General features: G+C 36.9%; 1 protein-coding gene across 2 annotated transcripts in view; it reads right to left on the bottom strand.

Annotated features, from left to right (window-relative positions):
• Positions 1–5,145: 5,145 nt before the first annotated feature.
• The window catches only part of ATAD2 (ATPase family AAA domain containing 2), a 71,512-nt gene continuing 58,597 nt past the window's right edge, over positions 5,146–18,060 (bottom strand). For both annotated transcript variants that reach the window (XM_028105657.2, XM_028105658.2), the window contains exons 20-28: positions 16,768–16,903; positions 15,372–15,568; positions 14,642–14,801; positions 12,372–12,494; positions 12,102–12,245; positions 10,228–10,623; positions 8,061–8,194; positions 6,672–6,800; positions 5,146–5,897 (exon numbers count right to left, since the gene is read on the bottom strand). In XM_028105657.2, coding sequence (XP_027961458.1) covers positions 5,853–5,897; positions 6,672–6,800; positions 8,061–8,194; positions 10,228–10,623; positions 12,102–12,245; positions 12,372–12,494; positions 14,642–14,801; positions 15,372–15,568; positions 16,768–16,903 — 1,464 coding nt within the window. In that variant the 3' untranslated portion in view covers positions 5,146–5,852. The remainder of the gene's footprint in view (positions 5,898–6,671; positions 6,801–8,060; positions 8,195–10,227; positions 10,624–12,101; positions 12,246–12,371; positions 12,495–14,641; positions 14,802–15,371; positions 15,569–16,767; positions 16,904–18,060) is intronic.

Here is an 18,060-nt window from a genome sequence, read left to right as displayed (position 1 = left end):
GTTCTCTCTCTTTCTAAAAAATAAGTAAATCTTAAAAAAAAAAAAATGGAATCAATGAGCATGGGTGTCATTGTTGTGTTATATTAATAGCAACTATTTTAAAAACTCCTGCAAGAGCTTGGTGCAGCCCTGGCTCTCTCCACTGACTTTTGGTTGTTCTGACCATCCATGAGGTAACTTAGATCCTTTCAAAAATATGCCTTTTTGCTAAAGTTAGCCAGAGAGAATTTCTGTTGCTTGCAACCAAAAGAATCTCAACCGGTAAAATCCATCTGTTCTTAATTCAACACTTTAACTGATGACTGCTCTCATCAATATTTATATATAAACATAATTTAAAAACACATATGAAAGAATTTAATTACATATACATTATATATTTATATTTCATGCATAAACATAACTTTTATTAAATATGTAAATATTATTTTATATATGTAAATATTCCAGAGGTAGTGAAAAACAAAAATGAAAAACCCCACAACCTTCCAGTCTTTCCACAGTCATTGTACTGATGGCCTGTATCATCAGTTGCAAAGCCAAGATACAGTCGTTAGATGGGTTTCAATTTCATGAGAATGCCCAATATATGGACAATTAACTGTTAGCAAACTGAAGTGAAAATCTGTTTTTTTTTTTTAAAGATTTATTTATTCTTGGGGCACCTGGGTGGCTCATTCAGTTAATCATCTGCCTTCTGCTCAGGTCATGATCCCCGGGGTCCTGGGATCGAGCCCTGCATCGGGCTTCCTGCTCCATGAGGAGTCTGCTTCTCCCTCTCCTCCTGCTCTCTCTCTCTCAAATAAACAAAATCTTTCAAAAAAAATTTACTTATTCATTTGAGAGAGAGAGCAAGAGAACCTGTGCAAGCGACAGAGGGGCGGTGGGGGGCGGGGCAGAGGGAGAATGAGAGAATCCTTAAGGAGACTCCCCACCCAGCGTAGAGCCCTACTTGGGCTCGATCCCATGACCCTGAGATTATGACCTGAGCCAAGAGTCGGGATGTTCAACCAACTGAGCCACCCAGGCACCCCGAAAATCTGTTCTTTTACAGCCTTGGAGCTGTATAAATCTAACAAGCAGCTTCTAAAAATATAATCAAGATAATTTTGTATCTTTTTTTAAAAATTAGATGCTGTTAGCTAGATCCTACTCTTTTTCTGAGGTATGGGCTTCCCTTCACTATAACCCCCATGGACCTCCATTTTCTGTCAACTTTATATCTTCTCAGTCTGCTTCTTATCTTCTGATTTCCTTTATCTATTACCATTTGGTCAACTGATATTTATTGTCAACTATGGACATTATGTAAGTGCTGGATCTATAAACATAAAGCAAAACAAAATAGTTCCTGACCTAAAAAGCCTATAATCTCATGGTGAGACAAATATTAAGTAATCACTATAAAATATATAGTTACAAATTATGAAAAATGTCATGTACGAATATTGGGGATCAAATGGAAGATTAAAATAGGAAATCTCATTTAGATTGAGGGGGCATCAGGAAAACTTCTCTAAAACGATGACTTTTATGCTGAGAAATGGAGGATATAAGTAGGAGTTAGAGATGCATTGGTGGAGGGAAGGACATTCTAGACAAAGGGAATAGCATATGAAAAAGCAGAGAGGTAGGAAAAAACAACTGAAACAAGGCTAAGAGTGGCTGGAGTGTTGTAGGCCAAAAGAGTGGGGAGATGAAGCTGAGAGGTTGGTAGGAGCCATAAGCATCTGCAAAGGAAGCACTAGTCAGTAACTGGTGTCATAGATCTAAGATCCTTAAAGGAGTATTTTGACTATTGAATGGAGAATGGATGGTAGGGGAAAGAGGAGAAGCAAGGCCAATCAGGAAGCTCTTGCAGTAGTATAGGCATGTGATTGTGATGAGCTGAGAGAGCTAGTGGAAGAAACAGAGAGAACTGAGAGGTATGTGGGAGGCAGAAAATCAGGACTTGGTGATAGACGAAGTTGAAGGAGAAGGAAGCTTTAGGTTTCTGGCTTCAGCATTTGGATGGATGGTAGTGGCATTTTATTGATAAGAGGAATTCTGAAGGAACAGAAGGCTTCAGGAAAAGATCGAGATATGTTGTTAGTCTGTAGTTCAGGAACGTGATTATGGACTGGAGACATAAACTTGGGAGTTGCTGAAATACAGGTAGTATTTAAAGCCTTGAGAGCAGGGAACACCATGTAAAGAAAGAGTGTAGAGCTCAGGACCAAGCTCTGGAGAACAATATGAAGGTTAAGGATAGAGAAAGACCATCAAAAAGGCAAAAGACAAAATAAATAAAAAAGCAGTCCTGCAATCTGGAGGGAAAACCATAGAGTGCAGTGTTATAGCAGGCAGGAAAAAAAAAAAAAACTTTCGAGAAAGATGTGTTCTATGGTCGGAAATGATGCCGAGGGGTTGAGTAGGAAGATGACTAAAAAGTCCATATTTGAGTCAGTGAAATGGCAATCATTGGTCCCCTCAGTAAGCAGTTAAGTATTTTTGCAACCTGCTATGCCCTATTCCAAATGTGCCCTAACTCCTGACCAAAAACCAAAAGAAAACAAAAACTACTTTTTGCTTTGAAACTTACAGCACTCCTCCAAGGCGAGAAATTCCTCTTCCTATAAAATTGATTCAGAACTCCTATTATTTCCTTCCCCATCTTACTCTCATATGACAACCTCCTTTCTGGAGGAAAACTCCTCTCAAGGAAGGTTCTTCTCACCATCATTACTTATAGACAATATGTCACCCCTCCAATTCTGAAGGCCAGAAACCCAAAGTCAGTAACATCAGGCCCAAATCAAAGTGTTGGCAGGTCTGTATTCCTCTGAAGGAACTAGTGGAGAACCTGTTTCTTGCTTCTTCCAGCTCCTGGAGGTGGGCTGCGAGCATTTCCTTGGCTTGTGGCCGCATGATGCCAATCTTTGACTTGATGGTCACGTTGTCTTCTAAGATCTTCTAAAATCTCCCTCTGTTTTCCCTTCCATACAGATACATGATTGTATTTAGGGCTCAACCCAAATGATCCAGGACAATCTCCACATCTCAAGATCCTTAATTACATCTAAAGACCCTCTCCTTTTTTGTTTCAGGGAAGGAAATATTCATAGATTCCACTGATTAGGATGAAGATATCTTTTGGGTGGCTACTTTTCATAAAAGTTGTATGACAAGCGTGGACTATAAAGGCTGTATTCCTTTCTGCCTCCTGGCATCCCTATATTACCTGAAAATCAAGATATTTTCAACTGTATTCAACTCATCCCTAAGATCAACAACTCTTCTTTATTATTGTCAATATCCTCGAAAATCCCCTGGGAGTTCATCTTTACAACTATGGAATTATCTTTAATGTGCGCTCTATTACCAAATAAGGTCTAAGACTTCCTTTGCAAAAATACCTCTGAGGGCTTCTTTTAGACTCTCTTGACTCTAGCCTGTCACTTTTCTAGACCATCCAAGAAAATCTTTCAAGTCCACCTGTGTATACTCAACGACTCGGTGGCTCTATTTTTTTAGCTTTTACTTCCTATGAACAGCAAGTTCCGAGTAAGACCTTTCAAGACCCTAAGCATTGAAAATATTAATGTCCCTGATTCTCTATGTATCCTATATGCCTTTGTTGGCTAAGTGCATTCCATTATCAGTAATAGAGATCCACCTAACCGCAGTTTAAACAAGAGAGTTTCCCTTTCAGTTAAGAAGTCCAGATGTAGTTAAGCATTTGACTCTCAATTCCCTGAAGTTATTATGAGCCAGGTTCTTTCTTCTTATACTTGTATGAAGTAGGGCATAGGTTCCATCTTTAAAGGTCACCTCATAGTCCAAGACAGCTCTGGAGTTCCAGCCATTATATATATATTCTAGGCAGCAGGTAAAAGGAAGCACAGAAAGGCAGAAAGTGTTCTCACTCCCTTCCTTCCCAGCAGGTTTCCTAGAAACCTTTGTATCTCCTTCCCTTTGTATCTCCCTTTGTATCTCCTGTGGTCACATAGTCACATTTTGCTGCAATGGAAGAAAACATCATTTTCCAGCAGGACAGATTGCTCAGGGTATTGTTTTAAGGAATGAGAGAATGGATATTAGGAGGCAAACTGGCTCTCTTTTCCTCTATATCCTAATATAGAGTGAGTTTTTATCCCCATAATATCCCTCAGCAAGAAGTAGTTACTCAAGTCCTAATAAAGTCCCTTATATTATGGGGCAATCTCTCAATTGCAAAAAAGTACTGTATATGTGTGCGTGGGAGGGTAGTGGGGAGAAGACAAGTAAATCTGAAATACCCTCCATTAATCCCATGGTGCATACCTATCAGGATCCCTGATAAAATCAGATTTCAAAAAAGGCAGAAGGGGGAGCAGAAGAGCTTACCCATGCTTACAAGTAGGCTGTGCACAGTGATCTTCCAGAGTACAGTATTGAAAGGGAAGGAAAAGTGATTTTACAGCGGAGAAACCTGAGAAACGCTATTACTGCCACGTGATCAAGGTTAATCAACAGCCATAAATCACACTGATAGTATGTCATCTGATATAACCACTTTACTTCTGTGATCTTCCTTATCCATAATCTCAGTCGAATCATGAGAAAAACAGACTAATTCCAACAGAGGGGTATCTTCCAAATATCTCAAAATTGTTCAGGCATCAAAAACATCCCTATCTATTATGGAAGAGTTATAATAAGCTTCAATAAAAATGAGTGTGTATACATAAGTGCAAAAACATACACTGCTTTAAATTTTTTCAGTGACTGGCATCGCTTTGTGCATTATATAAGAGGATATCTATTTGTTAAGGTATTTAAATTCCTGGGTTTTATAAGGCTTTAAATAACAATATCCAGATAAATCAACAAGAAAAGGCAACTCAACTCGGAAACCGTTTTAGAATCCAGACTCTCTCATATGAGATCCTTAACTCCTATTCCCCTTGAAGGAAGTTTCCAACTATTTCACAAACTAATATTAGAATGTCTTTGTAAAAAAACAAAACAAGAGAATATGCATGGCGGTGAATGATTTTATTGCTTTAAGAAAGAAATGTATTTTTGGTATCATTAATACAAAATTTATAATATTTATATTTATATAATTGTATATAAAAACTATCTATAGAATACAACCTAAGCACAAATTTAGAAAGATATAGAGAGTTTTCAAATATAAAACCTTTGTGCTATTAAAAAGATATTGAACAAGTAGATATTAATACATTTGCTGTGTGTATAATCATAAAAATAAACAAAAAATATTAAAAATCTTTATTAACCCAAATTAGAATTATAAAAATGTTTATCTGAATTTTGACATTCAAGTACAGAAGCTGTTCAGGGCCTTCCCACAGATGACCCGAACCCTGGCTTTTAGGTAAATGGGGAAAGAAAGCTAAAGGCAAATAGGAGATGGACACTGAAAAGAACAAGAACAAAAGGATGGCAAAGACACAAAGACACAATGGTTCAGGAAGTTTCTAGTCTGATACAAGAAAATATTTTTAGGAAGGAAAAACATTAAAAGTGCTTAAAACAAAAAAATGTCAATGTCACTAATTACTCTTAAGTGCCATAAAACATTAGTTATCAAAATAACTTTTATTAAGAGTTGGCCATACTTCAACTACTGATACACTAGAGAATTACTATTACTACAGTGCCTTGTTCAAACGTCAAATATTTATCAGTTATCGCTGTAATTTATCTTACACATGTACATAAATACCAGAAAAGTTTAAATATTTTTATTTACTATTTTAATCATTTCCTTAAAGATGCAGGATTTCATCTTGTATCACTTATATGGACATGACAAAGGTGAATTAAATAGCAACTGAATATAAAGAATACTTGATACCAGGGCATCATGATCTGGAACAACTGAAGTTTTCTACCTCTTGCTCCATTTTCTAGATAAAGGGTAAAAAGGAAAAATAGTAACTTTCAGTATAAAAAAAAAGAAACATTACTCTATTGCTATTTTACATAAATAACCTCAAGAATATTATTAACTCATGTATATACCTGAGAGAGAAAACAGAAATTTAGTTCCGTATTTATGACTATCACCTAAACTGATTATCACCAATGGGACTTCATTATTTAAATCCCTTTGAAATAAGTGTGAGACGCAGTCATCTTATGTTAAGTTCAAACAGTCATAATCAAGACACTAGTGTATTTCTAGATACTAGTATTACATACCTATCATACTATGTAGGTACCACAGTACACTTAGTAGATATACTAATTACTATGTATATTATATACTGGTAGGTACATTAGTATGTACCTAATAGATACATACTATAGATACACGGTAAATAGATTTATAATAGATATACTATATTGTTATAGATATATACTATGTTGTTATTATCCAATATCTATTTTTAAAAATTAGTACTAATGCCCACTATAAAGCAAGATTAAGTAAAGACACACAGGTCTATCTTAAGGCTATCTTGAAAAAGAGCTACGTATCTTCATTAATACACACACAAAATAGAGATTTTTCAATCTACTGATACTATAGTTCCAATGTTTATCGAAGAAACACAAACTAGTGAAGTACTAGATTTCAAAAAGTACAGAACTTAGTTGTATATAGAAATAATCCATAGTCCACATATTAAAAAATGGTCTTTAAAAATTCTTATAATTTCTTATATAGATTAGCTTACCTGAATAAGTGTTGTTTTGTCATAGTCCATGCGATGCTGATAAATACACTGGCTGATTACTGCATATAAATTTTCCAACTGAAAAATATTGTATTCTTGACTTTTTTTAACAACAGTCTTCAAAAGATTCTAAAAGAAAACATGAGTGTTTACACATGTGAGAGAGAAATTCGCGAGATATTTTAATTTTGAAGATTTGGGAAATTTTTAGCATATAAACCAGAAGAGGGCAGACCAATTACTTGATGAGACATGGTGGCCTCTGAAAGTGGCTCTGATCCTTAGTGGTAGTTCACTTCATCATCGTTCTAGGATCCTGGCCTCTGCCCTGGGTAACTCCCAACCTAAAAACTATAGCTGAAGAGGTGGCCAATTTCAATTTTAGCCATAAATCTCTATAGACAAATTAAAATATAACCGCAAACTAGATTAATAAGAAAAAAAGCAACATTTTTGCAGGGTATTTTATGGCAATGCAAGTGCATCATAATGTGAAACAAAAGAGAGAGTACATAAATGATGAACCACCTCACTACTTCAGTTCTTTTTTTTTTTTTTACGATTTATCTATTTTAGAGAAAGAGAGTGAAAGAGAGTGAGTGAGCGAGGGGCACAAGGGGAGGAAGAGAGTCTTAAGCAGACTCCCCGCTGAGCCCAGAGCCCAATGTGGGGCTCAACGTGGAGCTCGATCTCACGACCCTGAGATCATGTCCTGAGCCGAAACGGAGAGTGGGACACTTAACAGACTGTGCCACCCAGGCATCCCAGTTCTTTTTCTTAATGACTGAAGTGGACTCACTAGATTTCTGTGATTCTTTTAAGTCTGGCCCTACAAGGATATGCCATTACCTCTCAGTTAACAAACAAACAAACAAACAAAAAGCCATTATGGTTGAGTAAAAACCAAATAAACTGGTCACTGGTGATGATCAGAAAACAATGTATATGGGCATGTGGGTGGCTCAGTTGGTTGAGCATCTGACTCCTGGTTTTGGCTCAGGTCAGGATCTCATGGCTTGTGAGACTGAGCCCTGTGATGGGCTCCATGCTCAGCGGGCAGTCTGCTTGAGATCCTCTCCCTCTCCCTACCCCCCCATGCTCGCCCTCTCTCTATCTCTAAATAAATAAATAAATCTTAAAAAAAAAAAAACCAAAACAATGTATAGGATCAATAATGCAGAGAAGTATGTTAAAAAAACCAGAATATCAACACATTAGCCATCTCCAAGCACTGCTTTTATGAAAGTTATTCTATACCAAGTTCACCCTTTTAGAAAAGATCATGATTTACTGCATGTCAAATTGACACAATGTACTATCACAAGTCCATTTTTGGTGGGTTCTGTTACTAATCTGCACACCGAAGCATTATGATTTCAATTTACATACTTTTAATTGTTCATGGTCCACGACAAGTGAGGGTGTAGGCCGGGAAAGAATTGCCAAAGCCTTTTCAACACTGATGAGCTGCTGTTGTTCTACTTGGGAACGTCTAGCTCGAGTCATTCGCAGAACACACATTTCTAGAATGAAAAGTTAAATAACTATTATGTGGTTCACAGACACTATGTTTAAAAGAAACATTAGGCAAATTAAATAGCAGGACATATTTACTAAAACACAAACACCAACTCTGGTTTTTTGGCTCTGCTGCAAGATTAAGATGCTGCCACTTCTACTCTCAAAAAAGAAAGAGAAGTACTTCTCAAATGGAGCATTTCAAAGGACCCTCAGCAGGATCCTTTGCACAAGATTACTTCAGCACAAGAGTCCTAGAATGTAAAAGCTGGAAGGGACCTCCGTAATCTAGGAGTTGCAAACTACCACCCATAGGACCAATCTGCCCTACTGGTATAAATACACAAATAAAAATTATATATATATATATATATTTATACATATATTTATACATATGTATTTATATATGATGTATATAAAAATATGTAAAAATATATATCTATATATATTTATATATATTTATATAATATATAAATAAAAAATAAATACACAAATAAAAACACAACCATGCCCATTTTACATATGTGTGTCAATGTGGCTTTTCTAACAGATTTGAGTAGTTGGGACAGAGATTGTACCACTAAATATTTACTATCTGTCCCTTTACAGAAAAAGTTTGCCTATCTCTGATCTAGAATAATCTACTCACTGATAGATAAGAACAATGAGGCCAAGAGAGGTGAAGGGACTTTCTTCTAAGGTCAACTACCTAACTGTTAAGAGCCAGAACAAGAACCCAAATCTGCTGATAGGTAAACAAGTACCTGTCCCCCATTAAATAGTGTCCTTTAAAAAAAGATAATGATAAAAGAAAAATAAAACAATTCTGAACCCAAACAAAACATACTACATTATATAGCCAAAGATTAACATTTAAAATATCCACACTGAAAAGGCTATATCCTAGTCTATCCTGCTGTGATTACTCAAATACACTAGAACTCATTTCAAGGAAGTCCTTGAAAAAGATTTGCCTAGTTTATAAGACAGTGAAAAAACAAAACAAAACAAAAGAAACCCCAGTCTCATGAACATCCTCAATACTTGTTTTTGACCAAAATGAATTTTTTAACTGTTATCCCTCTTTTTGCTTTCTAAGACTAAATAATGTTTGACTTTTCCAAAACCCAAACAAATCTACTGCTAAAGATACAAGAAGATCCAGATAGAAGACAATTCTAAATGAAAAACTTTGGTGAAAGGATCATTAGAATAAATATAAATAATCTTGGACTTAACCCCTAATAGAAATAGAGCAATGATGGGGGTGAGTAACACTGGTTCTGTATCACTCAGCCAGAATTACAGAAACCTGCTGATTTTGCTTAAAAAGAAGAGGGTATCCTGCCAGTTTTTGAAAACTGTATAGCCAAGCACTTTGCAACATGCTTTAGATGGATTATTTTATTCAAGTTTCAAAATATTTCATTACCCGACCACTATCTACCCCAATATTGCAGAAGAGAAAAGGGAGACTGACTGGTCAAGACCTTGCCCAAGGTCAAAAGTTACTAAGTAGAGGACTTGGGTTCAAATCCAGGTCTATTTGATGCCACATTGTGCTTTTAACAGTAGTGATTTACAAGCTCAACAGTTATTAAGTAAAGAAATTGCTATTTTTCCTAATTAACACCTGCATTCTGAAAGACAAGGAAAAGGAATAAAATGAGATGGTAATTACTCATTTGAAAACTTTGAGTGAAACATTTTTAAGCAACGAATCATGGAACACTAATCAAAAACTAATGATGTACTGTATGGTGAGTAACATAATAATAAATAAATTAATTAAAGATCTATTTGAGAGAGAGAGAGAGAGAGAGAATGAGTGGGGAGGGGCACAGGGAGAGGGAACAAGAATCCCAAACAGACTGTGAGCTGAGTGTGGAGCCCGATGTGGGGTTCCATCCCACGATCCTGAGATTGCCACCTGGGCCGAAACCAAGAGTTGGACACCCAACCGACTGTGCCACCCAGGTGCACCAAAACATCTTTTAAAATTAAAATTAGTAAGTTGCTTTCATTGAGAAAGACTTGCCTTTTGCTTCATTTTCATCAGAAGTATCTATTATCTGACAGCCAGAAGCATCTCCATTGCAGACAACTTTATCTTTCCTCACTTCTGTGCATGCTCTGGTCTTCCCAGATTCTTCAAGTTCATTTTCAATACCACAGATACTTGAATTATTATTCCCCAATTCTATTTTGCTTTCAGAGGCATTTTGGTGCTTTTCATTTTCTTCCACTGAGGACTCTCCTGTGTTTCCAGTCTCATTGTGGTCTACACTTGTATCTTGATTTTCCTCTGTATCACTCTCAATTTTGTCATCTGTGACATTCTGGCTCTCATCTTTCACCTGTGAAATCCTCCTTCGTTTTGTTATGGTGCCTAAGTACCACTTTGACTTTTTGCGGATTTTTCTCTTCAACTGAGCTTCAAAGAATTTAAAGAAAAAGGATTAAAAGAACATTTGACAATTTTCTAAAGTCTAAGTGAGTGAGTGAAAAATACCTCCCGAGATGTAAGAGGATAGAGAGTTTGAGAAACTGCTGTAGTTTTTTATGGTTGGAACACAGAAACAAGGGTAGAGAGTACTGTAAGAAGAAGCTAGGAAGTGGGCAATGATGTGTCCTTCTAAAGAGTTTGGATTTTATCTTGAATAATTTTAAGGAGGGCAATGATATGAACTGTATGATGACCCCATGACAACAATCGCTGTGGCGATGAACTGGAGAAAACGGCCTACACTTACTGAGTGCTCACCATGTGGTGGGGACTCTTCTAAGCTCTTTGTGTACTGACCCCCTGAAATTTCACTTTCACCTGATCAGGGTTATCAACATCGTTTTACAGATGAAGAAAACTAAGCTATACAGAGCTGAAACATTCTGCCTGGACCAGATACAGAATAACTACACTGTAATATTCTGTTTGGGAGATTCGTCCATACTGTTGCATGTGCTTGAATTTTAGTCATTCTCACTGTTGTATAATCCATATTTTCCCATTCTATTGTCAGTGGGCATTTGGGTTGCTCCCAGTTTTGGGCTATTATAAATACTGGTTCTAGGAACATTCTTGGACATGTCTTTCAGCAAACATAATGTATGCAATCCTGCTGGGTGTATAGCTAGGGATGGACTGTTTTAAAGGAGACATTGTCCATGTCCTCAATTTCCATATACATACTTGCCCAAAGCTGATTGGACCAAGAGCCATTGGTCGTACAGATCTCTTGCTCGTTTGCCTTCTCATCCTCCCTTTCCCAGCTGCCATCTCCCATTTTTACAAAAGAAGGGCCTACTCTACCTATCTCAAATCACTTACCCCAGGATGGACAAGCATGCAATACAATAAGGTAAGTTCCAACCCCCACAACAAACACACACACACACACACACACACATAGAATTCTAAAAATTCTGTTTAAAAGCATCTGAGATCTAACAAGACACTGAGGAATTATGATACCAGAATCTGGAAAAAACAAATGAATAACTGAGAGTCTAAGATGCTGAGGAGAGTTGGGACATTCATAGGGCTTAAAGAACAAAAACTGGAATTAAGAGCCTGCCAAGGAAGGGAGGTCTTGGGAAAACCCAAGGGTTCTGGGTTAGTACCCTCTGGAGCTACACCGTAAGAATAAGGAGGAACAGGAAATAGACTAGAATTTATAGAAACGAAAATCAATTTCAAATCAGTCAATTCGCAGTTAGATGAAGGTGAACTGGGACTGCAAGTGGCCTATCATTATAAACCTGGAATTATTTCAAGAATGCAAAATTGCCTTAACATTAACAAAATCAAGGTAATTTACCACATCGATATAGAGGAAACTAAGGAGAAAGTAAATGGCATCAGTAGAAAATAAAGGCTAGTTTCATAAGTAAAAGTTAGCCAAGGGCACTTACCAGGAGTACTGCAAGCCACAGGAGTACTGGTTGTCTTGAGTTTTTCATTCTGCTCTGGATCTGATCTTTTATCACCAGCAGAGGTGGAATTTTGCTTTGGCATCACATGATAGTAAGATGGGGCATATTTGGAGGAGCTACAACCTTATAAATAGACAGGGGATATCAAGTCAAATGTCCACATTTCAAAATTACATGAAGGGTTAATGAAAAGGACTCAATACACTACACCAGAGGCATCTTTTTTCTGATGCTAAATCATTTTCCTACCTCTCTTCTTTCTAGATTCCCGAATTTCTTCACAAAGCTGCTCAAAGTCTTCATCAAGTTCTTCTTTAATTATTGCATAGGCCGTATCTCTTAAAGCACAGGCTCTATGCCTAATAAGACGATCTGAGAAATGAATAAAGAATTCAGTTTTAAAATCTCTCCTTTCAATAATTTACCAAAAATAAGCTCAACATGTTGGGCTAAGATTATAGTCATTAAAATTCCTTTTTCACTTTTACCATGAATAGTAAATGTTACTGGAACTGTATTATTCTGTTTTTGCTGTTAATCTAATGTTCTGGACATCTGATTCAATACGGCAGGCTAAACCCAAACAATTTTATTGCTCTGCCCTATCTAGCTCCCCTTGAAATATCAGGGGAAAAAAAAATCAATCAACAGCAAGACTATACAACAACACGACAACAACAAAAACAGCAAGGAAGGCTATCGGTGTCGTTAGTGAACCAGAGGTGGAAAAGAATTTTAGAAGATAGAGAAGATGTTATTGCATTGACAGAGAAACTAAACAGACAATTAAATAGCAACCTTACACAGGAAACACTGGAAAAGTCCCTATGCTCAGGGTCCAAGCACTGTAAACTGGAATATTCTCTGAGGCAGAGGGGAGGTAATAAGTGAAGGTAAAACTGCTTGAACAACTGGATCAGTTCCCTCAGGGAGGTAGGCTGCAATATTCACACCCAGGTTGGAGTTGGCAGCAATAGCTAGAATATCAGAAGGATTCTTCACGGGATTTCTAACATGGCATTTGGGCCCAAAGAAAGGCAGGGGCAAAAGCCTAAGCACTGGTTCCCCAAGTGTGGTAGCATCAGCGTCACCTGGAAACTTGTCAGAAATGTAAATTCTCACATCCTCCCCTACATCTACAGAATCAGAAACCATGGAGATGGGGCCCTGCAAGCTGTATCTTAACAAGCCCTTTAGGAGATGCTGATTGCCCGCTACAGGCATACCACTGGTCTAAAGTAGTTTTAGATTGTCACCGTGGGCAGAAGGAGACGTAGCAGCAGCATGACTGCAGTGATACAGAAAAAGCCCTCAGTGTCCAGGGCAAATGCTTCCTTCTTTCTACAGTTAGGGGTGTTCTCAGGTTGGTAGCCTGCTCCCCAGGGTTAACCTACAGAACCCTGAACTACAGGGAAAAGCCTACGGGAGGAGAAGCAGAGGACTGGAAGCAGAACGGTGAGCTTTTCAATTGCTGAAGAAACTCTCAGTAGGTCCCTATGCTAATCAATCTAATTTATAAACACTACCAACTAGAAAACAGAAAGCCAATGTACTGGGGGAGAGAGTTAACATAGCAAACAGGACTATTAAAAAAAATTACCCACTGAGAGAGTTAAGGATACTATCCACAAAACAAAAATAGGAAGCTAGGAAAAAGCAGCACTGAAGCAAAATATTTTTGGATAACAGAGTAAGTTTATATCAAGTTGAATATCATTATATATATGAACAAACATATTAAAAAATCCCTTACATTATAAATTTTATTTTTTAATAGATTGCATAGGTGAGGACAGAATAGGTATATGTATAGAAAAGGTCTAAAAAGATCCCCAAACTGTCCACCTTTGGAGAGAGGAAATAGGGCACTTAGTTTTCATTTTTATTGAAGCGTAGTTGAGTTATATTAGTTTCAAGTGTACAACACAGTGATTCGACATTTATATACGTTATGAAATTGATCACCATAATAAATCTAGAGGGCTTAGTTTTTAAAATGTTATTAGCAAGTCGGGGTGCTGGGGTGGCTCAGCCAGTCAAGTGTCCAACTTGGTTTTGGCTCAGGTCATGATCTCAGGGTCCTGGGATGGAACCCCACATCAGGCTCCATGCTCTTGAGAAAATGCTTTCAAACCTTTTCTATTACAGAATATTTATTTTCCACTTGGAGAAAGAGCACTGATAAACAAAGGAAAGAAGCTAAGTTGTTATGCAATTCTGCGTCTCATTAGAGGATACACCAAGGAACTGTAAATACAGGTACGCTGCAGTCAAAGAAACCTGCATTCAAATTCTGCTTCTGCCACTTCCTGGCAGTATGACCCCAAATAAGTTTTTTTTTTTTTTTTTACCTCTCTAACTTCATTTTGTTCAACTGTAAAATGAGCATAACACTGTATTAAATGGCATTGTGAATGTAAAATGTTTATATCACCTGGCATAAAGTCAACCCTCACTAAATGTTAGCAGTCCCTGTCCCCCACCCCGGGGCGGGGGGAAACAAACCCACTAATGCTCACCTCCAGGATCTCTATCTGGATTGTATTCTAAAGCATTACTACAGATTAGGTCGATATCACTCAAATAGTCTTTCACAGTCAGATACTTGTGGAGATCAATTTTACTGATTACAGATGAAAGGTCCATTGGTTGCTTTATCACAGTGACATAATCAGGAACCTAAAATTCAAGCAAATGACCAAATCACTAAATTAACTCTGAACATAAAAAACATTTGAGTCCAGTTGCTCTGACGGGCAATACAGGGGAGAGAGAATAAATATATAAGAAATAACAATAATGTATTAATATGAAACCTTTGACTCTGTTTAAAGCTGGTTTTGTTTTGTATTTACTCCTGTTCCTGGGCACCTGTATCTCCAGTAATATCTTAGACCTCTTTCCTTATCCAAATGTCACCCATCCTTCAATGTCAACTTAAGACTTCACACTTCACTCTCCAGGTCACTTTAAATCGTGTAGGTCACAATAATATTATGCAGCCTTAAGTCAATCTTAAATCACGTCTAGAATGTTTGGGTTGGCAGACAAAGTTAACTGGCTACTCTTTGGAGGAAAGGAAAATGCATTAGATGGCTTTTAAGTCTCCATGTGCTTAGGACACTACTCGGTATATTCCACATAAAGAAAATAAGCTCAGAGTGTAGACAGGGAACCACATAAACAATGCAAATATTCTCTAATTCATTATAGTTTAGAACAAATTCCAGCCAAAGATTAAATCAATACCTCATCAGGGTCAACAGGTTTAGTAAATACTCTGAATCGCTTGTCAATAGCAAGCCTATGTGTAACATTTCTCAAGAAAATCCTCAGTTCTCTAAATGTATCTTCTTCTTGTTCTTCTAGTCGTTTCACTTCTTCTACGGTCAGTGGTCTTGGCTCAGGTGGTGGTGCTACAGGGAGTACCTCCAAGGCCTGCAAAACTTCACATGAACGAAGATTTTAGTTATTACTCTCCCATCATAGCAAGGGTGACAAATGATTCAGTGGCCAGGCTTTCAGGGGTTATCCTTACATCTGCTGGGAATTAGAGGATTTGAAATACTCAAGTGCTACCATAATCTCTATCCCTAGCTCCCCTCCGGCAACAATTGGTAATTTGTTATTTGTAATGTTAATTCCTAAGTCACTACCTCTGTTCCATTTTAAGATCAGTTAAGAGGCTATTAAAACTTTGAAAATGCATTATCTCCAGCACAAGAATATTCTATTAAAAAAAGCTTTTTACTAGTTAATTTTTGAACTAATAAAAAACTGTTGTATGTTTCAAATGTAGTAAGTTTAATTTTGTTTGAACAGATATGCACTGAGTACTCAGGATAAAAAAGGAGTATGAGAGTGATGCCCCAATAAATTGGCAATCTATTAAAGGAGTAAGGGACAATTATCACATCATTGTAATGTTATATTAGTAGTATGAAAAAAGCACACTGGGTCATAATGGTAGAAAATTAATTATGCCTAGATATGTTAAGGAGGAAAAAAATGAATTATAGAAGGACAAGTTGTTCCTTAGGCAGAGATAAGCAATGAGAATAGAAGCATTACTGACAGAGAGCAAGCATAAATGAAATTATGAAAAGACAGGAATATGATGCATGTGGTGTAAAAACAGAGTGTTTGCAAGGAAAGAGATGGGGGAAGGAGGGGAGAACAAAAGTACCAAAATCGGGCTTGGGAAGACAGGCTGGAGCTTTATGAATTCCAGCTGAAATTCTCCATGGACTGGAACTACAGTAGGAAAGTCCTTGTATGCTTTAAGATCTTTAGTCTACTTTAATGGGAAGCATAGAGATTTATAAGCAAACCTAACGCCTGAGGTTTTGAGTTTGTGTTATTAGAAGATGACGATGCCATTCATATTTTATTCCCACTTTCTCGAAATTATTATACATTAAACTTTGATAGAGAAACTAACCTGCTTTCTTTTTTTTTTAAAGATTTTATTTATTTATTTGAGAGAGAATGAGAGATAGAGAGCACGAGAGGGAAGAGGGTCAGAGGGAGAAGCAGACTCCCTGCTGAGCAGGGAGCCCAATGTGGGACTCGATCCCGGGACTCCAGGATCATGACCTGAGCCGAAGGCAGTCGCTTAACCAACTGAGCCACCCAGGCGCCCCACCTGCTTTCTTTTTTGATAAAGGAGGCTTAGCAGCTTGCTTTAGAATTAAATCTTCAAAAAATTTTGTTCGTTCTTCTTTACCAGGTAACTGGACATTGAAAATTTCTCCATAATCACGGATAAATAATTCTTGGACCTTAAAAAAGAAAATACATGCATTATAAATGTGTATACACAATACCGTGTATATATCATTCAATGCAACAGTGGGTTATTACACACATATTTTTAATGACCTGAACTGTGTACTAAAGAGATGTTTTTATTAAAACACAGATCTTTTCTATATGTTGGAGTTATATATAAATCATATATGCGTGAGGGTAGGAACTAAAAAATAGGGGATCTTCTTTAAAACTCAAGACTCCAAAGTATAATTCATGTGGCAAGTGACATGGCAATATTTGATTTCAAGGGTTTTTTGGGATCAATTAACTCACGCTCACAACCCAAAGTGAGATAGGATAAGAATAAAGGCTAGGGGGTACCAGGCTGGCTCAGTTGATAGATCATGCAACTCTTGATCTCGGGGTTGTGAGTTTGAGCCTCACTGTGGGTGTAGAAATTACTTAAAAATGAAATCTTTAAAAAGAAATTAAAAAAATAATAACAAAGGCTAGAAAATAACAAGTGCTGTTGAGGATGTAGAGAAATTAGAACCCCTGTGCTGACAGGAATGTAAAAATGTTGCAGCGGCTATGGAAAACACAGAATTACCATGTAATCTAGTATATGGATCTGAAGAGCTAAAAAAAAAACAACAAAAAACCCACCACTCAAACACATACTTATATACCAATGATCATACCAGGATTATTCATAGTAGGCAAGAGGTAGAGACAATCCAAATGTTCATCACCAGATGAATGGATAAAAATGTGATATATACATAAAATGGAATATTACTTAACCTTAAAAAGGAGCGAAATTCTAATGCATGCCGCAACATGGATGAACTCTGAAAACACGCTAAGAGAAATAAGTCAGTCACAAAAGGACAAATACTATATGAATCTACTTATACAAGATATGTAAAATAGGTGAATTCACAGAGACAGAAATTTATTGTAACAGAGGTTACTAGAGGTTAGATAAAGGAAGGAATAGGGAGTAATTGTTTAATGGGTATAAAGTTTCTGTTTGGATGATGAAAAAGTTCTAGAAACAGATAGTGGTGATGGCTGCACAATACTGTGAATATACTCAATGCAATGTACTTGATGTCACTGAATTGTACACTTAAAAATGGTTAAAATGGTAAATTTTATGTTATGCATATTTTACTGCCAAAAG

Source organism: Eumetopias jubatus, unplaced genomic scaffold (assembly GCF_037043125.1).
Source record: "Eumetopias jubatus isolate StellerSeaLion01/CBP00866 unplaced genomic scaffold, mEumJub1_p1.0 scaffold_4, whole genome shotgun sequence".
NCBI classification, from domain to species: Eukaryota; Metazoa; Chordata; class Mammalia; order Carnivora; family Otariidae; genus Eumetopias; species Eumetopias jubatus.
This window is presented reverse-complemented; position numbering and strand designations above follow the sequence as displayed.